Source organism: Octodon degus, unplaced genomic scaffold (assembly GCF_000260255.1).
Source record: "Octodon degus isolate 3935 unplaced genomic scaffold, OctDeg1.0 scaffold00160, whole genome shotgun sequence".
NCBI lineage: Eukaryota > Metazoa > Chordata > Mammalia > Rodentia > Octodontidae > Octodon > Octodon degus.
Window position 1 is genome coordinate 3973682 of NW_004524736.1, and position 26358 is coordinate 4000039.

At 40.2% G+C, this 26358-nt stretch overlaps 1 protein-coding gene across 1 annotated transcript in view; it reads left to right on the top strand.

Moving 5' to 3' along the window:
* Snd1 (staphylococcal nuclease and tudor domain containing 1) overlaps positions 1-26358 on the top strand; it is a 443244-nt gene that overhangs the window by 38709 nt on the left and 378177 nt on the right. The window contains exons 3-10 of the mRNA XM_004642716.2: positions 1047-1167; positions 3921-3999; positions 7243-7403; positions 8164-8255; positions 9311-9469; positions 10647-10753; positions 12979-13069; positions 25853-25966. Of these exons, the coding sequence (XP_004642773.1) occupies positions 1047-1167; positions 3921-3999; positions 7243-7403; positions 8164-8255; positions 9311-9469; positions 10647-10753; positions 12979-13069; positions 25853-25966 (924 nt within the window). The remainder of the gene's footprint in view (positions 1-1046; positions 1168-3920; positions 4000-7242; positions 7404-8163; positions 8256-9310; positions 9470-10646; positions 10754-12978; positions 13070-25852; positions 25967-26358) is intronic.

Here is a 26358-nt window from a genome sequence, read left to right on the forward strand (position 1 = left end):
TCAGCATTTCCTGTGCATAGTCTGAGTTCTGACTTTTAGAGACTGTATTAAGCAATCTCTTTACTGTATACATATTGTATTATGAAACGGGAAACCTCTTTTCCATGCAGTTTTTTAGCTTGTGAACTTCTAGCAACCACACATTGTTGCTCCATTCCTCTTTGTTTCTATTCTGCAGCAGAGGAGACATCTTCCTTTGTGTAAACCATCCTAGGAGGAGTGGTAGGGTGCACACAGGGTAAACCACCACACAGTATCTTGATCGCAGACTCGGGTTCACGTGTGGGCATGTGACTCCATTCTCCCATGTCCATGTTGTTAGCAGATGAGAAAGAAGAATCACCACTGTCAAAGTGATCTCTTCAAGGGCTGTTATTGTTGTCCTGCCAAGTTTCTAGGACCGTGAAGGGTTCTGGCAGCACAAAGAGATGAGGTGGATTTTGAAGTCTGTTCTTTCAGGTCTTTTGCGATCCTTCAAAAAGTGGCAAAAGTGACATAAATAAGGTTCTTACTTGAGTAGAGGATTCCCTCTGAAAGAATGATCCTAAAACTCAGTCCTGACTCTGAACTGGTTTCAGGAAAAGTGCTTGTAAATTGGAAAGAGGCAAACAAATGGAGGTGCTAGTTGTTATTTATGATATCCTTCTGCCCAGGTTCTTAGGGAGCCTGGGCTTCCCATTTCGGGGAATAGGTTGATATATAGAAAGCAGTTAGAGCAGTGGCTGGCACATTTTAAGTGCCATAAAAGTCTTGGCAAATATTATGCACAGAGTAAGCTGTAACTGAACCGATAGTGATGGGGGAAAGTGCTACTGCCAGTGTCTAGAAGCTGTTTTTAGGACCTTCTAGACCTGGCTTTTTTATAAGGCCCTTATGTGTGTGAGCTACTTTATTTATATGCATTTCATTTTCATATTCTGCATGCATGGCAAGCACAGGGCCTGGATGCAGTAGGTACTCAGATGTTTATTGAAGGCATGAAGTTACTTCAGAGCTGGTAAAAATTTGGAAAAGGCAGTTCTAACATTCTTGTTTTTTTCTTCTAGCCCTGGGCATTCCCTGCTCGAGAGTTCCTTCGCAAGAAGCTGATTGGGAAAGAAGTCTGTTTCACGATAGAAAACAAAACTCCCCAAGGGCGAGAGTATGGCATGATCTACCTTGGAAAAGGTGAGCAGCAAGGAGGCACACACTCATCTCCTGGAGTCTCACATTCTTCTAAGGGTTGGTTTTCATGTGGTGGGAGGCCAGTGTGGGTTCCTATATGTGAGGCTCGAGGGTAGGTTGGCTGTGGTGGCTAGAAGTGCTTCAGGTACTGGTTGTGGCACACAGTTGCGTGGGCATGCTCCCCTCAGCGCTGCTGCTTCTTGACCCTGTGCTGTTTTCTTAGCCTCGTGTAGGTGTGCAAGGTTCACCATGGTGTTCTCACGCCTATTTTGGTTACTGCTTGTGCAACTCAGTGGTTCTGTGTTTCTAGGTCAGAGTGCTAATTGAATTCTAATTGAATTCCTATAGATTCCCTGTGTTGCATCCTGTTTCCTTTATCTTGTGGCTTTTCCTTTCTTCCTAGAGATGCCTGAAGAGTGCAAGATCTGCTCAAGAAGTTTGGGAGGTTTTTTTTGTTTTGTGTTTCTTTTTTTACAGGCCACATACTTTGTAACAGAACATATGGGTTAGAATTCTGACTGTACTCTGCACTTTTCAAAGCCTAGTTTCTTCATTTGTTTTAAAGCTCTAAGCTCTGGTTTTATGTTCTGAAATACTGTGTGTGTGTGTGTGTGTGTGTGTGTGTGTGTGTGTGAGTGTGTGTACATGCATGTACATGCACACGCGGATGTGCATAATGGTAGTTGTAGTTTTCTTTGCATTAAGTAGAGGGGAGAATAAGAGGAATGGATGGAAATGGAGTTCGAATACATAGAGGACATTAGAATAATTATTAATATGCTCTTTATAAAGCAGCCAGGTAGGTAAACGAAAACAAACTGGAAGCCAGTTTCTTTCACCCTCAGCTAGGTATGGGGATACAAGCCTATAATCTCAACAAAACAGAATGGCTTCCTAATATCTCATACAGTTTAGCTGTTTTGGGAGTCTGCTTTCCTTGGGTAGTCGTGCTAGGGGTGGATAAGCAGGGCTCCGTGGCCAGGCACAACATCATGTTAGACTGACTTTAGTTGTAGAAGTGTTAGGAAAGAGAGTTGGGAATGACCCTGGAGCGTCTTGTGCAGTGTTCTGTTTGCTCTTTCCATGGTGGGTGAGAGTGGTAGGATTAGTGGCTAGCCTAAAGCTTACTGAAGAGAGATGATCAGTCTTCTGACTTTTGAAGTGAAGATCACCATCTCCCTTCCCTGAATTGTGACTTGACTAGGTTCATAATTTGATATGAAACAAGCAAGAATGAGGTCTTCAGCTTGCATGATTCTGTTTCAGTTTCCTGTGTCACATTTTGTTGCCTCCTTGAGGATTCAACCTAGGGCTACATACTGCCTTTTCAAGTAGTGTTTGTAGAGCTCACTTTTTAGAAGTGGGCCTTCTTTGAGTGGACTGTGCCAAGAAAATGTCTGAGAACTGCTGGCTGCTTTGTCAGCGGGCTGGCTATTTGTCTTGCTGTACTTGGACTGCTTTCTTTCTACCTCCAACCTCTTGACACCTCAGTACTTAACTTCTGACCCCATTGCATCCTTCACTTTGAATTTTCCTCCGCTCTTGGAGATTGCTGTTGCTTGGAGGAACCAGTGCAGCCTTCACTAACATCAGTGAAGTCTGAGTCTGATCTCAATGGACAGATGTGGCCGATCCATTTTCAGCTCAGAGCTGGACTCAGTATAAATTCACCTCAGTTTTTCTTGGTAAAGAAGGAGTCCTATTATTTGCCTCTGCAGAAATGTGAGCATTCTAATGGTGAGGCTTTAGGTTGAGCTTGGGGGGGTTCTATGAACTTGCTACCTCTTATAGAAGTTGATATGTAGTGTACTGAATATAAATCTTACAGAATTTTCTTCTGCGCTGACATTACCTATCATCTAGACTGCTATGTTTTGGTTTATCTAGGAGCTTGTTTTCTGCCATATTAAATATTTTTATGCAGTGATTTCCTCATAGATAGCTTCCTTTATCATTTCAACTGACAAGCAAAGATTTAAGAGAATATATCGAGTCTGAAAGCTTTTTCAATAGTATGAAAATGCAATTAATGTTTCAAGTGCTGGGGTTGAACCTAATCATATTGAGTTTTATGTTTAACTTCATTTTTCTTGCCTGTGTGAAAGATTGGAGATTGAGACAGTGTCCGCTCACTATCTGTGTGAGCACAAAAGACAGTTTATTCTCCAGCAGGGCTGCGTGTGTTGGTGTGTTCCTAGAGCACAGAGTAGAACATCATGGAGAGGGTTAGACTTTCTGGAATAAAGCATGGAAGACAGCCCTTAATGAGTGCTTCCATGTGACCAGACAAGGGGAATGGACTAACTTTTCCTAATTATGCCATCCGCTTGGCCCTGTGCTTGCTGATTTACACATATTATTTAATTCTCACAAGAACCCATCAAGGCAAGTGATCTCCTCAGTTTAGAAGTGAGTAAATTAGGATCCAGAGAGAGATTGTCTAAGCCATTAAGCAGCCTGGTTGCCCCAGGCCTCTCCTTCCATCACTGCTTTGCACTCTGCTAAGCTACGTGTTGCTTGTGTCTCACTTTTTTTATCAGTCTCTCGTGGTTCCCAAGATTACCTTTGACCTGAAGATACACTAGGAAATGAGAAACAAAAGTCGTGGGAAGACTGATAGGCCTTTGGGTTCAGGAGACCCGTCGTCTTAGACTGATCTCTGAAGACCTGAGTGTAGAGGAGGCCTTTGCTGGAGCTCTTTTGATAGTGGAGGCAGGTAGGAATCTTTGGTGTAATTTTGTTTTTCTCTTCCTCAGATACTAACGGGGAAAACATTGCAGAATCCCTGGTTGCAGAGGGCTTGGCCACCCGGAGAGAAGGCATGAGAGCCAATAAGTAAGTAAGCAGGTCTCTTCTGTCTCTTGTGTTTTTGAGACATAGAAAGATTGAGCAGTCAACTGTAAACAGGCTTTGCTGTATTTTCATTCCTGCTTTCTTAATACAAAATGGGTAACTTAATGTGTGTTCATGGCTTCTGGGGTATGCTTGCCAGTGGGTTACTTTGAACCATGATCATTCAGTGCTCATTAGTGGTTTTCTTTAAAAATTTCATTGGTGTACTTTGGACATAAATAATGATCACATTCATCATAGGCAGTTTGGACCGATGGCTATTACATCTAAATTCTTTGTTTTTCCTATTCCCTTCCCTTCAATCCCTTTTCCCCCTTTCTCTTTACAGAACTTTATTTGTTGTTTTCCTCCCATTCTTTTAATTTTTTATCCCTATTCCTTCTCTCCCCTTCTTTCTCCCTCCCCCCTCCTCCCTCTGTTGTTCACCTTCCCATTTGAAGCTTTTCTTCCCACTTCCCAAAATCTATCACCCATTTTTGTCCTCATTTACCTTTTGGGTTTCTCGTACAAAAGAAACTATGGTTTTTGTTTTTTTTTTTATGTATGTCCATTTATTTCTCTTAAAAGTGTGGTCTCAGGGTGGATCCATTTGTCTAAAAATGTCTTGAGTTTATCTTGCTTTATGGCAGAGTAGTACTCTGTTGTCTTTAACACCGAGTTTTGTATTTATCCTTTCATCCATGGGAATGAAAGGATGGGAATCTGGGCTGTTTCCAAAATTTAGCTATTATAAATTTGCTGCTATAAATATGAGTGCATACATTTCTGTGGTATAGTGCATTTAACTCTTCTGGGAAGATATCAGCAAAGCAGGGATAGCTGTATTGAGTGGAACCTCTAATTTTAGTTTTTTGAGGAATCTCAATACTAATTGCTGTATTAGTTGTACCAACTTACACAGCGAAGAAAAATCCTTTTTTCCACCACAGTTCTTTCAGGATTTGTTACTAGTTGATTTCTTGATGATAGCCATTCTTTCTGGAGTGAGATGGAATCTTGAATGACCAGTGATGCTGAACATCTTAAAATATGTTTATTTGCTATTTGTACTTCTTTACTTGAGAAGTGTCTGTTCATTTCATAATCATGCTATCTCCCCTCCCAGGTAAGTATTTGTCTGTTCATTTCAGTTGCCCAGTTTTGGATTTTAAATATTGGGGTGTCTGGCTCTTCACAGTTCTTCACATATTCTAGATACTAGTCCTTTGGCCGAGGAATAGCAGGTAAAATTTTTTCTGCACATGGTGGTTTATCTCATCACCCTGTTGGTAGTTCTTTTGCTGTGTAACATTAATGATTTTGATATGTGTACTTCCTTTAAAAATAGGCCTTGGGACAGGTCAGTTCTGTTCTTCATATTCATGAGTCTTAGACTATAGATCTTTCATTTCTGGAGTATTTATCTTTTCACCCAACCTCATATATTTATTGAACGCTTACTATGTGCTAAACTGTGTTCTAGGCATTAAGATTATAGCAGTGAACAGACTTAGGCTCTGCTATCATTCTAATGAAGAGATAGATAATAAATAGCTGTATGATGACGTGGGATACAAAGAATTGTGTGGTGAAAAATAAAGCAATGTAACTAAACAAGATTCAAAATGAAATCTGCTTCAAATTTGGGAAACTGACAAAGATGTAGTTATTTTGACCAGGAAAATGTTTCCTCTCTCCAGCCTTTTAAGTCTTTTCTGTAAATGTATAGGTATTTAATTAGTAGGTAAAATGTATTTGCTTTGATGCTGGTAATACAAACTTATTAGAAGAGAGTGTTAGGTATACGAGGTTCATAATGCATGCATTATACTTCCATTCACTGGTGTTCGCGCAGTAGGGTGGATTGCAGATGGCTTTAATTAACACTTTAGCCCCTGAAAAGTGATTCGCTACATCAGTAATTTGAAGGCTGTAAACATGCTTTTTAAATCATTAAGTCTTTGTTACAGTGTATGACTGTAGTAGTTGACAGAAAGACTTCAGATAAATACTTGCATACAGTGTGCCAATAACGAGGATGAACAAAGGCCAAAAGACACCTTTTGTATTCTTCCTGCCTTCTTAGACTTTGGGCCCAGGACATTCACACTCCATACTTCTGCGGCCCTTTCTGATTGCAAAGAGACTTTTGCTGGACTCTAATTGGTGTTGTAAGTGGTGTTGTGGGAACTTGGTGAATTAAAATGTTTGTTTTAGGTGGTGTTTTTGGAAGCATGCCACAGTTTTAGCTTAAGGACAATTACTGGCATGATTACTGTTGCATTGTTTTTTTGGGAAGAGAGTTTGCAACCAGAATGTATTTAAGAAAAAAAAAAAAAATCCCACAACGAAGAATCTTCACTGGAATATCAGTCGCTAAATAACAAAGTCTCCTTTTTCTCAGTTGTGTGTTTTTCTCACTTTGTGCTACCTTTTTTCACCTACCTCTGAATTTTTGGGGGATGCGAAGGAAGCTGCATACTGAATCCTTTTGGTGTGGGCAGTGGCCATTCTTGCTTCAAAATTCATACTGATGTAGGGGGAGGAGATCCCGTTTATGTGACGGCCAGGTTCTTGTGATCGTGTAAAGGCCTGGTGGTTCATTTCTCCCAAATTTAACATGCACATGAGGAAAAAGAACCATTTCTAGCATTTAAAAAAAAACTTGTCTTGGTCTATCTGCTGATTTTTTGGTTGCTGAGTTATGTAGTTTGGTTTCCTGCCTGAATGAATGAGAAGGCTCCATTTTAAAACGATCTTTGCCTAGCTGGCCTTACTGAATGTGTAAGTACTTGGGGGCGGAATTATCTGAACAGCCTTTTGGGGGGGGGGAGTGAGGGAGAGTGAGGGTGGTTCTTAGTCACCTTTGCTGCACTGTCCCCTGCTGTGCTGTGCTGGATTGTAGTTCCTGAATCTGGGGTGGTGAAATGAGGCTGGACCCCCTGGAGCAGCTCCCCATTGAGCTACTAACTTGTTCTCTTTACTCATGGGTGGTGGCAGGATCCAGAGAGCCTTCTTTAGATCTTCTCATTAAATGCTCTCAGAATCTAATTTGTCCTTGAAGGAATGAGTTTGGAGTCTGGAAATTGCATTTATGGTGATTTTTCTGGTTACAGGCTTGTATCTTACTCTGTAGGTCTGAAAAAGATGCTTCAGGAGCCAGTCCAGGGGTCAGGATGCTGAAAAAACTGAATGGCATCTTTCTGTTTTATGAACTCACTAACTGCATGGTTTCTCATGTCTCAGTCCTGAGCAGAACCGGCTTGCAGAATGCGAGGAACAAGCAAAGGCAGCGAAGAAAGGCATGTGGAGTGAGGGGAATGGCTCACACACCATCCGGGACCTCAAGTACACCATCGAGAACCCGAGGCACTTTGTGGACTCACACCACCAGAAGCCCGTCAATGGTGAGACTGTGGGAAAAGGCAGAGAGGATCCAGGAGAGTACTGCTTTCTCTTTGCTGTCTTTGCTTCTTGTGGTTCATGAGATCTAGGGAGCCTTTCTTTTGCTTATTTAGCATCCAAAGGAAATCCAGGAGGTGAAACAACACCATGGCATTTTGAAAGGGAGTTTGAATTCCATTCTTGCAGGCCCCTCCATGCATGTTTTATGGAGCCTGATCCTGCGCTGTTGCTGGGTTGTCACTTGCTGGTACTCTACACAGTGCAGATCTTCTTTCTTAGAGACTTCTTAAAAACTCCCCCTGAATCTTGGAGGTAGAAACAAGTATTCTACTACATGACATATCTCCATATTTATATGTATTTATATATGATTTAGTTTCCTACTTTGAGACCTTTCTTAACTATAGGCTCAGAAAAGTGAACATACAATCAGTACTGAGTTACTTTTTTTCCTTGCACCTGGTGCTCAGGTGGGCATCCTGGATTTTGGATAACAAATCAGGTGAGCATCCCAGATTTTGGACAACAAGGCTTTATTGTATGCTGTGAGGTCCCAGAAGGTTCAGAAGGCAAAGAAGCAGGTCTGCTTCGTATTCTCCAGGACTCATTTTTGTGGCCCCTCCTACTCTGTTGGTGTTTCCTAGCTTCTCAAAGGGAGGCTTTCTCTGGTTTGGAGGAGAGGACCTGGGCTAGAGGCAGTCTGTTTGGCCTTTGTCCATACTAGACATGGTATTCTGATAAGTTATTTGTTCTCTCATGCAGCCATCATCGAGCACGTGCGGGACGGCAGTGTGGTCAGGGCTCTGCTCCTCCCAGATTACTACCTGGTTACAGTCATGCTGTCAGGGATCAAGGTCAGACCCTACATAGGGGCCGTGCAGTGGGGTTGGAATTTGTGGGAATGCTCAGTGTTGGATATATTCCTCTACTTGGAAATTTCAAATCTACTGATTCTTCCTAGTATGGAACATTGACTGGAGTCCCTTTATGCTTATTGTGCAATGGGAAAGTTCTAATTCTACTCTGGTAGCCTTTTTTTTTTTTTTATTTTTAAAATTGAAAGTACTTTGAATCTGTACTGGGATTGTTGATTATGTAAACCTAGGAAAGGAGGGCTACAACATAGTTCTGAAGTTTGTTGCATATATGTGGTTTGTATGAATATAAAATATCTGCTTGTATTTTCAAAAATTAGAGATTAATACATTCCTGCCAGTTTGAACAACAGGTGGTATGTGCATAACTCTCATCTGGAAGTACCACTGGTGCTACTTCCCTGACTGTCTTGAAGGTGGCTTGTGCCACCCGCCAGGACCATCCCATGTGGCATATGTGGTGGTGCAAACTGGTGGGAATGTGTTACATTTGTATCGTGGGGCTGGGGAGATAGCTCAGTGGCAAAAGTGCCTGCCTGGTAAGCATAAGGTCCTGAGTTTGATCCCCAGTACAAAAAAACAAAAACAAAAAACATTTAAATCAGAGCTGCCTGGCAGTGAGACATACGAACTCCACCCCCATTGTATGTATTAAAAACTAGGTACTGGCCTAGTGGCTTTTGTTGGTAAGGGGCAAGCTTCAGCCATAATTAAATGACTTCCCCCATGGTAATGACAGGTTTGCTTTTACCAAGAAGTCTGGGAATATGGTATTAGCAGTCCTATTATCAGTATGTTTTTAAATGGTTGGACTAGCTGATTTGGGACTCCTGACCTGAGTATCTTTATTTTTGAGATGGGCTCTCACTGTGTTGCCCAGGCTGAGCTTGAACTCATGTTCCTTCCACCTCTCTGTGCAAGGCCTCTCTGAGCTTAGCTTGTGGAGTTGTGTTGTTTGGAAGGCTGACTGTGGGGCAAGAGTGCTTCGTTGTCACAGTTAGGCTTTGTTCCTTACCTGCCTGCCTTTCCTTTAGTGCCCAACCTTTCGTCGTGAAGCAGATGGCAGTGAAACGCCAGAGCCTTTCGCTGCAGAAGCTAAATTTTTCACTGAGTCGCGACTGCTTCAGAGAGATGTTCAGATCATCCTGGAGAGCTGCCACAACCAGAACATTCTAGGCACCATCCTTCACCCAGTGAGTGTGCCACGCAGACAGTGCTGCGCTGGGCTAGGGGTGCATTCAGGGTTTGGCGAGCCATATTTTGCTTTGATCCTTATCTATGCTTAATATCCCTTGAAGTGTCTTGGCAGAATCACCACCTAATGATTTGAGGCATTTTCTAAGGTAGTGTCATATGTCTTAGAGAATTGGACAAATCTCTTCAACTTCTCACCTTTAAGAAGTTAATCTCAAATGGTACTGGGCTCATAAGGGAAAGAGGAACAGAATCATTTACTTTCCCAAGTGTTTGATCCTAAAGGTTGTTAGTGGGGTTGGCCTGGAGAGGAGGTTTTTTTGTGTAGATCTAAAAGTCAGCTGCTGGTAGAGTTTTTGTAGACCATCTTAGAAACTAATACGTTGAAAAACTATTTTCTATATTCCAGGCCTTATCTGGTTATCCCCTGTCTCTGATGTGAGCAGAAGTGAGGTTCTTTGGGGTTCTTAGTTCATGTGCTGTACACTGTGATAGATGGATTATTCTTGGAAATGACATGACCTTATTTTGTGACAACTAAGTGAATTTCCATCATCGTAACCTATAACACAGCGTTAAGTTACGGTTACTTTTTTGGCAAGACAATTCTTTCATGGTGGCAGCTTAGAAGGCCATGAGGCTTGGTTTGGAGTGTGCCAAGGTCATGTCTGTTTCTTCTGCAGTGCTGACTGTCTGGCCGTGCCCTGCCAGATGGCTCTGTGTCACAGTGGAGTAAGAATTGTACTGGGCAAATGGAGTTTAGGCTGTTTCCCACTCAGTCTGTTCTTAAGCTTTCTGCTTATGGAAAGGGGAGGAATTAGGTAGGGAAGGGATGAATAAGGTGTAATCTTTACTAGAGACTAGCATGCTTCTCTGCCCCCAAGAAGAACTATTGAAATGTCAATTCCATTCGGTGCCATCAACATTTATTCTATGCCTGTTAAGTGAGGGGTACTGTGCCAAAGCTGGCTGAGGCTGTTGAGAGAAGTCTCAGAATGGTGCCTCCCATCTTAGAGGTAGTTTCTTAGTGAGACAAACTGTTAAAACAAAAACAAAAACAAAAAATGAATTGCCCAGTGGATTGTGGCTGCGTTCATTGTGCCCAAATATAGAGAAAGGGATTTTCTTGCTACAGAATCTAATCTGTGTCTGCTTCTCACGCACCTTATTTCTCAGAATGGCAACATCACTGAGCTCCTCCTGAAGGAAGGTTTTGCACGCTGTGTGGACTGGTCGATTGCAGTTTATACTCGGGGCGCAGAAAAGCTGAGGGCAGCTGAGAGGTAAGGTCTGTCAGGGACGCCTTCCTACCAAAGATGTTCATCACCTAGCCGTATATTCTCCCACCTGTTTGTGTCTGTTCTGTTTCATGTGTTGTTTCCTGGTAACCTTTTTCTAGCATTTATCCTATATTCTGGATTTTAGGCATTTGCAATTAAATAAGGCTCATTTCAGGATGGTGAAATCACTTGTCAGCTACTCTCAGACAGCCTGGCAATGGGCTATGCTGAAAAAGGATAAAATGGAACCTCTGGTCCATGTTGTGAGGCCGGATGCCCTAACTTAGGGAAAGTATGTTTTAGCTGGCCACAGTGGCAGATGCCTATAATGCCAGCATTTTGAGAGGCAGACAGGAGCATTATAAATTTGAATCCCACCTGAGCAGTTTTGCAAGATGCTGTCTCAAACAGAAGGCAAGCCAAAATAGGTTTGCTCAGTGCTAAGATCCTGGGTTCAATCTCCAGAACTGGCCAAAGGGGGGAAAAAAAAAAAGAGTTCTAATGTAACAAAAAAGTTACAACTTGGGGCTGCTATTGTCATCATTTTTGTTTGGTGCCTTATGATTAACACATATGTAGAAATAAGTATTTTTCTGGAAAACTGAGCATAAAAATCTCAAAGATTGGTGGCTATTCAACTGTCAAGTATTGGTAGATGTTTGGGTAAATTTCTATCTTAGGAGGTATATAGAAGAAAATAAAGCAGAGATCAAGAGTAAATTAATGGAAACAATACTCAGGAAAACCTGAATCTTCACTTCTAGGCTACCTGTAAGGAAAGAAGCTAGCAAAGAGTCAATGACAAAGATCTCTTGAAATTAAAGTGATCTTGACAACTTTATGATTTTTGGAAGGTCAGTTAACTATAGTATGCCATTTCTCAGGTTGTTTACACCCTTCTCTACTTGTGTCAGATATATTTGCAAATTTTTATGAAAGTAGATTTTTAATCTGGAGCATTTGATGTGGCATTAGGTCTAACAAATGTACATCATTGTTAAAAAACAGTAATTACATTTTTGTATTTTTATAATTACAATAAAAAGATAAGTAGAGCGTTTCAGATACTTCTAAGTAGTCTGAGGTTTAATCTCTTTTCTTTGGTTCAGAAGACTTTAAATCCATTATTCTAAATTATTATTTTGGTTGATAATTTTATTTTTGCTGTAAGTTCTTTTTGAAGAAAGTAAGTACAATTAAAGTAATATCTACATGTTTTATAACATCTGTAGAAGATTTTTATAGACTTTTTTGGAGAGTGCTCATCATTATAAAACAAGCTTAGACCAGAGAATGCAAATCATATCTTAATTTATGATTACTTTGCCTGCTGATTTGCATGCTTTATTTGAGCTACATACATTGTTGGTGAAATTACATCCTCTCTATGAAAGACTTTTAAGTGTTTCATAACTACTACATCCTGCTTTATCTTTTTCTCAATTTAGTGCTTCTTAGAGAAAAGGTGACAAGTCTGTTTTCAGAAATAATAGTTCCTTTCCATTACACATAGATATACTCATTTGTAAGTGGTTTAAGACAGCTGTTCATTGATTTCTTTGCTCATATTCAATTTCCCACTCTTACTCTGACTCCGGAAATATCTGCAGGGTTTAACACTTCAAAATGGATTTCTGGCAATAGGGTTTTTTTTTTTTTTTTTTTAAAAAAAAAAAACACTTGCCAACATAGGGACTTTGTCTACTTTCTAGTTTTTCTTTAGATTCAGTATGGTAACAGTTTTGTTCATTCACATTGGATTTGGTAGCTGATAACCTTTCAATTCAGATGGCAAGTGAGCAAGCTTGTGAGCAGGCTTGTTCTTAAGAGGGCACACTTGTTTGTTTGTGTGTCTTTTTCCTGTTACAGAGAGCATCTGTTCCATATTTGTCATCCTATTTGTTGTAGTCCCTCAGAAGATACTGGATAAATCAAGGAATGATTATCAGTGTGCGCTGGCACTGTGCAGGCTCAGACAGTTGCACTCCTAGATCTGTGTGCCAGCTATGACCATAATCCATGTGTAGCTCGGAGTTTTCCATTTGCTGTACACTTGTTGAGTATTTTCACATGTTCTCTTTGTCTGGCTGGACTGGTGGTCTTTCTCCCGGATGGGTTTTATGCTAGGGGAGGGCTCTGCAGGAACTGTCCCCACCATGGTGGTGGTAAGTAGCTTCACATGGAAAGGACTTGGTTCATCTGATCTTGCGTCTTTGCTTTGTTGCCAGGTTTGCCAAGGAGCGCAGGCTGAGAATATGGAGAGACTATGTCGCTCCCACTGCTAATTTGGACCAAAAGGACAAGCAATTTGTTGCCAAGGTGAGTCATTCCTAGCACGTTGATATGCATAGTGGACATTGCCAGGCGAGTGATAATACAAGGGTTTGAACAATTAGAAATGCTGTTGCGCTTGAATCTCTCTCTCTCTCTCTCTCTCTCTCTCTCTCTCTCTCTCTCTCTCTCTCTCTCTCTCTCTCTCTGTCTCTGTCTCTGTCTCTGTCTCTGTCTCTGTCTCTGTCTCTGTCTCTCTGTATTACAAGGGACTTAGAACATTTATATTTCTAACTATAAAGTACATAACCTCATTGTTTTAGTCTGATTTAGCAGTTGGGTTTCTCTGAGATTTCCTATCCTTTCTCATTCTGTTTTTAAGCTCCTTTCCCCCCTAGAGTTCTCCTTCACTGCCAAGTCTTGCTCTGAATGGAACTAGAGCTACTAAATCGGACAAATGATTGTGTCAGCAGTGTTGTGAAAATGGTTTTTTCATGGTTGCACATTTAGGTAACTTTAATGGTAGACTTGCTTCTCAGTTTCTTCCCAAAATGCTGTTATGTTCTCCAACTTACTTTTACTTTTACCAAGAGAGGCTGCTGCTGGGTGCAGTGGCACACACCTTTAATCCCTTCTACTAGAGAGGCTGAGGCAGGAGGATCACAAATTCAAGTTTAATTCCCTAGGCAGTGAGCTGAGACCCTGTCTCAAAAGGGGGGAAGTGGTGCTGGAATGTAGCTTAATGTTAAAATAACTCTGTGTAGTATCTTTATGTATTATCAAAACAAAATAACAGAAAAAGAAAGAAAAGAAACAAATGAGAGGTTGGGAATTTTGTCTTTATAGACCAAAAGTACTTGAATACCATTATATAGTAGCTGTCTCCCTACCATTTAGCCATGAGATTATGATGTGGGCAGCCACTAGGTGGCACTGTCAGCCTGACAAAGCTTGCCACTACCTTTGATCAAATTTTATCAGTGTCTGAGAAATTGGCTCAATTTCATTTTTTCTTTTCTTTTTTTTCCCCCCTTTTCTTTCATTCTTTCTGAATGCCACCTAAAGTAATAGGGTAGAGTCCTCAAGGGGCTTCTGTCTTTTAGTAGGCACTGTCCAGGTGGTGGTTAGGTTAACCGTAGTCAACCCTGCAGTCGGCCCGGGTGGATTACTCCCCTGTGCATTTCAGATTTTGTCACAGTCCAGAATAGGCCTCTCCATGAGGAAGGACCTAGCATGCAAACTCAGACATGCTGCTCTCTGCACCTGAAACCCACTTAGCTGTGCCTGTACTTCACATAAGCGCCTGGTTACGCAGATGGTGGTCGCTCACTCAACAAGGCAGGCTGGCTTTCACCATCATCTCTTTGATGGTATGTGACACTCAGTGCGTGTTGGGAAGGCCCTGCTACCTTGCCCGTCCCTGTTGTCCATCTGAAAAGTGAGTTTGTAGAGAAACCTGGAAAATGAATTCTGGGCTTCGAAGGTTGGGCAACTAAGGGATTGCTGAAGAAAGAAATTCAGAAGGGTAGATGATTGAGATGATAGCTTTGTATTCATCTTAAATATCCAAATATTTGAGTACTGAAAAAGGGAAAAATGGCAGTAGGAACATTTCTTTAAATATTTTTTGAAATGTAAGTCCCCAAGATCTGTTTATTTGTTTTTGAAAAAAATCAAGATGTGTTTTTTATCATCACAATGAAGTTTTATTTATTACAGTATTAGAATAGAAGAGACTGCATCAAGAATGAGCTGATTAAGGATTATGAGGAATTGCCAATATTACTGTGTTAGAATAGCGGAGATTGCCTCAAGAAGTGGTCTGATTGAGGCTTATGAGGAGTAATCGTCTCTTGTAGAACCTTCAACATAAATTTAGGTCATTTGAATACAGGCCTGTTTAGAGAACAGCGAGAAAAAATGTATTTGTAGCTAAAAGACTTTAAACTTCCTGAATTTTCAAAATCCCTCAGCATTAATTTTGTTTTTAAAACAGGAGAAAAGCACAAAAGGAGAATAGCTAGAATACCACACTGCCTGAAACACTGTGATACAGCTTTTTTTCTAAACATACTCATGCTCTTACCCATCTGACTTGGCAAACTTTGTCCTTTGGACCAAAATTGACTCTGAGACAGGATCTTGGTATGTAGCTCAAGCTCACTTTGAACTCACTGTATAGCTCAGGCTGGCCTTGAACTCTTGGCAGTCTTCCTGCCTCAACCCCCAAGTGTTGGTATTATAGGCGAGCGTCACCGTGCCCAGTTTACACTTGTTTCTTTATGGCCTGTGGATTTTACACTGAAAAAAAATTTTTTTGGCATGTGAAATTAAACATTAGTGTCATGAAGAAATTAGAACACAGCCATGTGCTTTTCAGTATTATCTGTGGCTGTTTAGGTGATACAGCAGTGGAACTCAGTAGTATAAGAGTTGTTTTAGTCTTTGAGTTTTTGTTTATAAAACCTGAAATGTCCTTTAGAAAAAGTATGATGATTCCTGTTCTATACTAGTCTTACTTGGAATACCTTGGTAGGACATAAGGGGCTTGGGACAGAATATAATACAGGTATGGCTTTTTTCATTAGGGCAAACGTGTTTAAAAATTGTTAGCAATGATTTTAGTGATGTAGACAATTGATTAACGTACTAGAGTAAGTCCCTTCCCTCATTGCAGACTGTCAGCTACTTTGAGTACTACTATATATTATTTCTCCATGTAAAGTTTAAGCATGTAAGGTTTAAGACAGAAAAAAATTAAAATTTCTATAGACTTATTAAGAAATTCCTATGGTAGTTCTGTTCTGCCTTGAGGCAGCCACGTTTCATCTTGGCTAATCTGTTTCTGAATGAAGTGTTTATATTGTTATTTCTTGATTTTTCAGTTGTAGGCATAGATCCTTTTCTTTTCTTTTCTTTTTTCTTTTTTCTTTTTTCTTTTTTCTTTTCTTTTCTTTTTTTTTCGGTGGAACCGGGGATTGAACTCAGGCCTTTGCACTTGCCAGGCAAGCGCTTATTTTACTGAGCTATTTCCCTGGCTCCCTTTTCTTTATAACATGGAAGAAAATAGGTTTTATTTTCTCAAATACTGATAGGGGCACATGTGTACTCTTCCTGTCCTTCCTAGATGATTATTTCATAATTTTAGTTCTGTTAATATTCAGTGTTTATTCCATAAGTACTAATCACCACAAAACTATAAAGCATATAAATTCCAATTCCTGAACAGTATTTTTGTTTTCTTTATAATTAGTAATTTAACATTTACATATACATTTTTTTCATGGTATTAATTCAACTCTTAAGCTTCCTGAGTGTCTAAATCTCTCAGATTGATTTAGTCTGCTAATCTTACCTTCTGTGATACTTTCTTGGAGTCCTTGACCTGCACCAGTTTCTACTGGCTTTTCATTTTGCCTGTTTTAGTACTGTAATTTTGGGGCATTTTCACCATTGTCTTGAGAGGTTTCCTTTCCTTCCTCAGATTAAAACTATACTTGTTGGATTCTGTGGCCTTTTCTTTATGGCTTACTACCATATGTCATTTTGATGGCACACTTTTCTCAAACTTCATGGCAAAAATACTCAGGAGGTAAATTTTGTGAAACCTTTCATATCTGCTCCCTATTTAAACATGATTGATACTTTAGCTGGGTATGAAATTTTATTTTAGAAGTTAAAATGTTCCTTCACTGCCTTTTAGCTACTGAAGTATCTCCCATTCCTGCTCTTGTTCTTAGAGGTCTGAAATCATCCTAATCCTTTATCGTTGTATGACTTATTTTTTTATTCTTAGATAGATTTACCAAGTACTTTTTGATCCTAGTATTTTGACATTTCATAGTGAAGCAACTTTATCCATATGTGAACATATGCTTCAATATTTAGACCTTTGTCGGGGGACTTCTGATTTTTCTCAACTATTTTGTTGATTTTGCTCAAGTTTCTCTTTCCTTTTTCTAGAACTTGTTATTTGGATGTCAGACTTTGCTGGAGTTCTAATTTTTGCCTCTTATTTTCCATATTTTTGTCTTGTTTGATTTTAGATTTTCTCCTCTTTGTCCTTCAGTCTTTCTATTTTGTTTTTTATTTCTGTGGTACCAGTGATTGAATTTAGGACCTTGTGCTTGTTAGCAGGCGCTTATGCTGCTGAGCTTTCTCCCCAGCTCTTAATTTCATTTATGATACTTTAATTTTTAAGAATTTTATTTGTTCTCTGAATACTTCTCTTTTATTGCTGTTATTTTAAAACTAACATCAGAAGTTACCTTGGATTATCGCCTAGCTCTCCTTAGAGTTGAGTTTTTTGAAATTTTCTCGGCATGCTTTCTTCCTTGGTTATTTTGGTCTCTTATTTTTCAAATTAGAGGCTTTTCTCAGATATTTATTAGTAAAGAGGTTGGGTCTTTTATTTAAGAATGAAGCATTATGATACTGGATTAGAAGCACTGAAGTTACCTGTCAACTTAGGGTACCTTTCTTGAAACATAGAAGCTTCTTACAGAGACCTGAAGCCAGTCCTAGTGTTTGGTTCCATTTTCAGTCCCACTTGAGATGCTTTAATTTGATAATTTCTGAGTCTTTTGGCAAGAAATGGTAGCTAGTATATATCTCTTAAGTGTATTTATTTTTTAATATATTGTAGAGTGGAGGTTGGCCAACTTATTCTGAAAGAAACACATCATTAAAACATTCTGGAATTTTGAACCATCTGGTCTCTGTGCAGTGGGTTGGATGGCCAGCCATTGAGCCGTAGTTGGCTAACATGTTGTCGTTGTTGTACTGAGGATTGACCCTGGACCTTTGCACAGAGCTGTATCCTCAGATCTTTTTTTTGAGATAGGATCTCACTAGGTAAATTACCCAGCACTAAAATCTCTCATAAAACTCTGGGTATCAGCACTGAATTAAAATGAAAAAATTGTCTACATTATTTTTTTATAGCCTAGAAGCCAGCTGTACTTATTTAGTCATTTAAATGTGTTTTAAAATGTCTGTTAACGATCCATAACTTTTTGACGGAAACTTAAAAACATCTCAGGTAGCGGGGTCCCTCATACACATATTCTGAAAGTCCTACAGGGAAATTCTGAGGGTCACATGCTTATGAAGCCTTAGCATATGGCAGTTTTTCTCTTCAATAGCCACTCTGCTTTTAGGTGTGTGATATTGTATAGGGCACTGCTAAAATAACCTGAACTGCCTGCAGAGGGTCACCTCTGACCTCGTCCATGGGGTGCTGTTGGTGCTCACAGTTGATTTTTGGAACTGATACAAAGCTATAGATGGGTGTTTGCCAAGAGGTGCACTCTGAGAAATTTGAAACTCACTGAAAGGGTTTTCTTGATGTATGTGGCATACTGAAAGACTAGTTTCCATCATCTACTTAAGCACTTCTATTTTTTAAGGAGTGAAATGTGAGGGAGGGCTCTCCTTGTCTCTCCAGGTTAGCAGAGAAGCATGTTCCCTTCACAGCGATTAGCTGAGCCTGCCTGAGACTTTTGTGCCTGTCGTGGCCTGCCAGTTCCCTGCCTGCCTTCCCTGTGGCGTTTTCGCTGATCTGTGCTGTTTGTAGCCATATGGTCCCCTGAGCACGTGGCTTGGCTTCTCTGTCCCTGCTGCTGGTTCTGTGGGCATTGCAGATTTCACAGACCTGAATAGCACTGCTGGGGGAGGGGATGTGGAAGTATGTCCTCAAGAGGTGTCTTCTCACTGCCCTGCTGCTTAGAGGCTTTGGGGCTGATGCGAGGCCAGTGCAGTAGCTTAAACAGAGCCCCAAGCTAAGTACTTTAAGAACACACAGGAAGAGTTAGAGGCTTTTCCTGCCCTCAAGGAGCTTATCTCTGGGGCTTTACTTGGGTGTCCTAAAAAGCTGGCTGGCATTGGTGATCTAGCTTTGGAGAGCAAGCTGTAAACTATCCATGTATGCGGTGGATTTGCATTTGATTTTGCCTCTCTCTCTCTCTCTCTCTCTCTCTCTCTCTCTCTCTCTCTCTCTTTTCTGATGCACGTCCATTTCTCTGAGTTATTTAGCATGAAAGCTCTAGATGGAGTTCTGTGTCTCCAAGGTTTTTTCCCCATTTTTTCTGTTGCGATAAAACCCTTACACACATTTAGTATTTACCCATTTATAGGTGGTTTAAGCACAGTGGCTAAGTTCAGTGATGCTAGTATATTCATACTGTCGTACAACTCTTACTGTCTTCTTTCTCAGGGACTTCTTCATTTTATGCAACTGAAACTGTTATGCTTAAACATTAACTGCCTCTTCCCCTGTTCTCCCAGCTCTAGGAAACCACCATTTACTTTCTATTTCTGTGATTTTTGGCTACTCTAACTCATACATATAGAATCATACAGTGTTTATGTTTTTGTGACTTGCTTATTTAAATCACTTAACATGGTGTTCTTATGTCTATTGTAATGTTTCAGAATCTCTTCACTTTTTAAGGCTGAATAACATTCCATTTTATTTTATTTATTCATTCTTTTGTATTTAGTAGGGGGTCTACAGGGTCTTACTACATAGATTGGACTTGTAGCAGTTCTCCTGTTCTCAGCCTCCCAGGCACTGGGATTACAGGCACGTGCCACCACACCCATTCTCAGCTTCCCCAGGGGGTGGGGCCGGCATGGTATGCCAGGGATTGAACCCCGGCCACTGTGCTCTGCCTAAGCAGGTGCTTTAGTCCACTGAGCTATCTGGCTGGCCCGAACATTACATTTTATATACATACATTCTAAGCTTGTCTCGTTACTTCTCAGTGGACAGTGGGGTTGCTTCTATATTCTACTATTATGAACAATGTTGCTGTGAGCATGAGTACAAATAATCTCTTTGAGACCTGTTTTGAATTCTTTTACATATGTACTCAGAAATGGAATTGCTGGATAACAGGCTTTTCTTTTTGCTTTTGAGGAACTGCCCTGCTGTACTGTTGTACCCCCACCAGTACTGCACACGGGCTGCAATTTCTTGACATTTTTCTCTAGGATGTTTTTTTGGGGGGTGGTAGTTATCCTAGGTATACCATAGCATCTTCTAGTTTAATTATATTTCCTTTGATAATTAGTGGTGTTGAGCACGTTTTCATGTGTTTATTGGTTTCTTTTCTTGCAAAAGATCTGATGACCTTTGCCCATTTTTAAATTGGGTTTTCTGTTGAGTTTTAGGAGTTCTGCATATGTTGCTGATATTATCATTATCAGGTAAACAATTTGGGAATACTTTCTTCCACTCTGGATTGCCTTTTAATTTACTGTGATTGCTTTTAATACACAAAATTTTAATTTTTTAAGGAAATCTAATCTGTTTTTGTTGTTGCTTGTGCCTTAAGTGTCATCTCTAAAAAAAATTGTCAGATCTAAACTTCTGAAGTTCTTTGGCCTGTGATATTTCTTTTTTCCCTAAAAATTTGAGTGTTCAGTGTTACATTTATAAGTCATGCGTTCATTTTACGTCAGTTTTTTTATATGGTGTTAGGAAAGGGTTCAACTTCATTTTTACATTTGTATGTCTAGTTTTCCTAGCAAAATTTGTTGAAAAGACTATTTTCCTTTGCTAGTATTGGGCCCTCTGTTAATAACCATTGGATTATAGTGCAGAAGTTGTGCTTTATCAGCTGTCCTCCTTTGATCTGTATGTGCCTCTGTGCCAGTACCAGATGATTTTTTGATGTAGCTGTGTATTAAGTTTTGAAATCAAGCAGTATGTGTCTCCTAGTTTTCTTTTTTTCAGACTGTTTTGGGTTCATTAAAATTCCCTGAATTTTATAATTATAAAATTCTATTTATTTTTATGGTGTCTTTAATTTCTTTTGGCATTTTGTAGTTTTCATTGTGTGTTTTACTTCCTTGGTTAATTCCTAAGTATTTTGTTCTTTTTTATGTTGTTGTAGAAGTAGTTCTTTTGACTGTTCATTGTTCATATACAGAAATGTAGCTGATTTGGAGCGTTTCCTTTGTATCCTGCTATTTTATGAATTTGTTTACTATTTTTAACAGTATTTGTAAAATTATTAGGATTTTTTAAATTAAAATTTTTTTAAAAATCTTATTTATTTGTTATTTATTTATTTATTTGCTGTGCAGCTTGGACTTGCAGTGATCCTCCTGTCTGAGCCTTACCAGTGCTGGGATTAAAGGCATGCGTCACCGTGCCCAGTTTCGGTGGCCAGCTTGGCGTGTAGTACTAGGGATCGAACCTGGGTCCTTGTGCTTGCCAGGCAGGCACTTAAGAGACTGCTGAGCTATCTCTCTAGCCTGAATCATTAGGTTTTCATAGGAGAAGAGTGATAACTTAATTTTTTCTTTTCTGTTTTGGGTACCTTTTGCTCTTCCTTCCTTTCTTTTTTTGTTGTTGTCCTTTACTTTAGCTAGGACTTCTAATACTATGAAGAGTGAAAGTGGCCTTCTCGTGTGATTAAAAACAAAAATGCCTCTTAATATTTTTTGGCATCATCTGGAGTCTATTGTTATATTCTCTTATGGTAACATGGAGAAGACAATAAAATACTAGCCACATCCTTGGCTTTTGTTACACAACTTTCAGGTGAAAAGGACGTTCTGGGAATTGTGCTAGGAAGGTGGGCTTTACTGCACCAGAGAGGTCAGTTGCCGAGAAGAAAAATAACGATTGAATTAAAAGAAATTAGAAATTTTTACTTTTTAAAATTATTGTGTTATTACAGACTTAATTTTTAAAGGTAGTTGCAGAAGAAGCAAGCGTTACAGGATTCCCCATTTGTCATCACCCCCGAAGGCTGTTAACATTAATATCTTATGTGCTTGGGATACATTTGCTCTAATTAGGACTTCAATATTTATATGTTATTGTTTACTTAAGCACTACTTTATTTAGGCTTCCTTAGTTTTATCCCAGTGTCTTTTTTCCATTCTAGGAAATATGCTACACTTAATTGCCATATCTCCTTAAGCTTTTCTTGTCTCAGGCTTTTCACTGTTTTTGATGACCTTGACTATTTTGAGGAGTGTGGGGCAGATATTTGTAGCATGTCCCCTGTTGAAATTTGTCTGATGGATACTGTTGAGATTAGTTTTCTGTAGAGGACAGGGGTGACAGCGGTACTTTGGTGAGGTATTGGGGAAAAATAAACAGCACAGTACCTCAGGGGACAGGAACAAGTGCCAGATGTCTTGATTTCGGAGGTAGAAGGGCATTTATGTCTCATTCTCAGTAGCCTCATCAAAAGACATTCTCTTCTCTGCTGGTGCCTGTACGAGGCCCCATTTGTGCTGGTGGTCCTTTCACCTTTTTCTGGTACTGAGATTTGTGGCAGCATTGGAACTTCTGGTAGGTTGTCTGGGGAGCTACTAGAAGGGTTTCCACCCAGGAGGCTATTGTAAGACTCTTTGTTCCTTATTCACTCATGCTTCAGAGCTCTAAGAAGCTGGAGAGCAGCAGCCCCTGGCCACCCAGTAAGCACTGTGGATGGGCTCTGCAGTTAAGACAGTGTGGTGGGGGCCAGGGAAAGATCAATGTTTCTTGCTCCTGTGTAATTCTGACTTGTGGCAGCCCTTAGCATACATGGTGCCATCAGTAAGTCAGTTTTCCTTTTACATTTAGGTTTCAAGAGATGGGGAGGGAGTTGGATTTAGTGCATGCATCTTGAATCCAGCTGGTGACTTGCTCTGTGTAGATTGCTGTTCCTGAGCCTAAGGTGATCACTTAGTGTATAAGCATGAGCATGGCTTGGTTAGGGAATCTGCAGCTTGTGGAGAGAGTGAGCAGTGTGGGCATACTTCAGTCATCCTGATGAAAAGCATCGTAAGAAATATCACTGTTGAAATGTGGTCTGTAATGGTGTTGATGAGCAGGCTTGCATGGTAATTCACTCTGCATTTTACTTATTGCACAGCATGTGACTATAACCAGTGTTTTATTGCTTATTCCATGTTTCTACTCAGGAGTTGCTTGTTCTCTGCATGGCAGTGGCACAGTTCACAGAGGAATAGAAGATCTACTTACACGCACCACATACTACACACACCACACACACACTCACACTCACATGCATACACACGCGTGTATGCTCACCCTCCTCCAGAAAGCTAAACCTCACATAGCTGGCAGCGTCAGGGTGCGCAGTTCCTGAAGAGGAGGTTTCTAATCAGGGATATGCCAAGCAGAGAGTCTGCTGCTGTGGCCTAAAATTTACAGCTCCAAGAATCTATTCACTGCTGCTTCTGCTAACACATTATAAAGGGGTGATGAACACCAGTACCTTGTCACAGGGTATACTTATATCTTCACATTCTGCAGTCAGGGGGTGAAGGTGTGAGCGCTGTGATACTTTCCCTGGTGTTATTCCTTTCTGAGCATGGCTAGGATACAGAGAATGTTGAGCTTCTTTTCCTGTCTTGATTATAGGACTTGCCCTGTGTTTTGTGCTATGATAGTTTGGGAAGAGGTAGTTTTGGTTTGCGAGAAGGTATAGATCTGTCCTGCAATGAGGTTTTGGAAATGCTATGCTTTCTGTGCATTATTATCTTTTCCCATCCTTTTGAAGGAGGAACTATTGATTTGCTTTGTAGTACTTGGTATGGCCTAGAGGAATTTTTTCTTTTTAGTTTGAAGTTAGAATAATACAAGACCATGTATCATGGAAGTCTCACCCCTCATATGTTCTGTCTTCCATTTTCCTTTCACACAAATGTTGGATTGTGAAGACCAGGGAAATGATTAGCTTTGGCTTTTCTATTTTGGTCAATTATCTCCATAATAAAAGAAAAGCATTCCATTACACTGGGAATTTTTACCTGGTACTAACGTGTCTAGGTGGTAACAGAAATAAGATCTGCTCTTTCTCTTTCAGTTGCTGTACCTGTATTTTTGGTTATACCTTCCATTCTGTGTTTAGGCTTTAAATTGATGCATAGGGTGGCATCAGGGGCTCTTTGGTTTGGATGGTTCTGGTGCAGTCATACATGCCTTCTTTTATTTATCAGTTTTTTTTGAGGCCATGTGAATGTAGGTTTCTGCCCGTCTGAGTCATATAGCCTATTTGATTATCAGCTCAGTTGTAAGTTTAAACTGGTATCTAAAAGGGAAAGTAAAAAAGTTCCTGTCCTAATTCATTCAATTTTCTCTCAGAGGCTTCTTTACTTGTCAGATCACTGGCCTGTTTTCTATTCTCCTTTGTTTATTGATGGTGGTCTCACCCTGGGGTGCCCGCCCAGCACCAGCCCAGGTACACCTTCCACTTTGATTCTGTCTCTTACTTTTCTCATTCATTCTGTTTGACGACACTGAGCTTGTTGTGTAACTTTTCTTTTTTCTTTTTTTTTGGCGGAACCGGGGATCGAACTCAGGCCCTTGCACTTGCCAGGGAAGCACTTATTCCACTGAGCCATCTCCCCGGCCCCATAACTTTTCATTTGTTTCTTCTCTTTGCTTTCTTCAGATTACCCTTTAAAAGCATTCTTTACTCTTCTTGGTCTGTGATGGGTTGCTTGTTTGTAAGTAGAGAATAGCTGTTTTTGGAGTAAATGGGTACCTTTTGTGCTGGAGGCAATAGAGAAGCTTGCCCTTAGAGAGTTACAGCATGGCGTCTATCATGGCAAAGACACATCTGCTTGTTTTGTGCATAAAGAGGAGGGACATTTTGCCAGTCTTCCCTTACTGTGGACACCTGACTGGATAGTTCATTCAGCCACCTGGTGGTCCTGATGGGGCCTGACTGAAGCATAGAAAACTTTAATTTTCATTTTGCAGATAGAGTGAATGGCGACAGTGTTTTGTAGTCAGCAGCTACCTCATGGGAAAGTGTTGCTTGCAGAAAAAAAGGAAAAAAAAAAAAAAAAAAAAAAAATCCCAAACCCCTATGGTCTTGAAACAACAGGGTTTGAATATAATTGGTTGAATTTTAGACTGCTGGCTGTATTACGGGTTGTGGTTATAACCGTAATGTGGCCCTGTCCCAGTTTGAGTGGGGTTTTATTCAATACACATTGGTGGAATGTTCTAATAACCTTCACAGAGGAATATTTGTGCTTTTACCCTTCAAATAGTTGTCCTCGTACCCCAGACTGGAAGTTAATCTTTTTCAGCTGAGAGTGTGGTGCAGTGTTAATGATTTTGGTTTCTACAACAGAGAGGACTGAAATAGTGCTCTAAAAAGGTGGCTTTTAACGTAGCCAAGGTAATACCTTAGTGATTTAATGTTTCTCCCTGTAGAAGAGCAGCTCCTTTTCAGTGCCAAAATGACAATTCCATTTGCCCTTCACTTGCCTTTGATTCTTCTGCTTTCTGTTGAGGGGTATATTTCAGTTCTTTTTTTTTTTATTGTTGTTATGTTGGTTTTTGATACTGGGAATCAAACTCTGGACCTTGTGCTTGCCAGACAGACGCTGTGCTGCTGAGGTATATTCCTGGCCAGATCTTTGTCATAGTGCAGCTACCTTTTTCTAATACAGACCTTGCCTCTTTCCCTAGATTTATATTGAGATAAGGATTTTGGCTTCAGTTTAGAATCTGTTTCAATGAAAATCTTCAATAACAGAAGCTAGATTTGTAAGTCTTAAGCTTTGTAGTTAACCACATGCCTTGGTCAGGGCAAGAGAGATAAGATTGACTCTCAATATGAAGGATGTAGATTCTATCCTGTTGAGAAATCATGATAAGGTCTCTGGGAGCTTGCAGGATAGTTTGCTCTGACTTGGTGTGTAGTAAAGGATGACACTGAATCTATTATTCAAAATGGCTATTCATGTCATTTTCTACCTGTAACTATGTTGGGCTTTCCTCCTTGGCATGTGATGGGAACTCCCCATTCAAAGCCAGTTCATGTATTTTTGCCTTCTTTCCTCTAGGTGATGCAGGTTCTGAATGCTGATGCCATTGTTGTAAAGCTGAACTCTGGAGACTATAAGACCATCCACTTGTCCAGCATCCGACCACCAAGGCTGGAGGGGGAAAACATGCAGGTAAGAGTGGGAAAGCAGCCAAGCTTCTGTGCAAAAGCCGGAAGGAGTTAGTTAAATGATACATATGTGCAATAGTGCAAGAGGACAAGTATTTGGAATCTCCAGCATATTACTTCCTAATATTTGCAGCCTGGATACGATTAGACTGGCCTCCGTGTCTCCTGCGCTACCCTTACTGCTTGGATTCCTTTTGGACGGGCACTCCTTGAGAGGGCAGCAGAGCAGTTAGAACTGGGATGTGTAACATGGTGCATGAGATTTATCCATTAGCAAATCTGGATCTCAACTACGTTATAATAAATAGACCCTGCTTCTGCTGGTCATTTTGATTTGATAGTTCTTTGTATTTTTGTTCAAGGAAGAAATGAATCTTTGTCTGTATATTCCCTAGG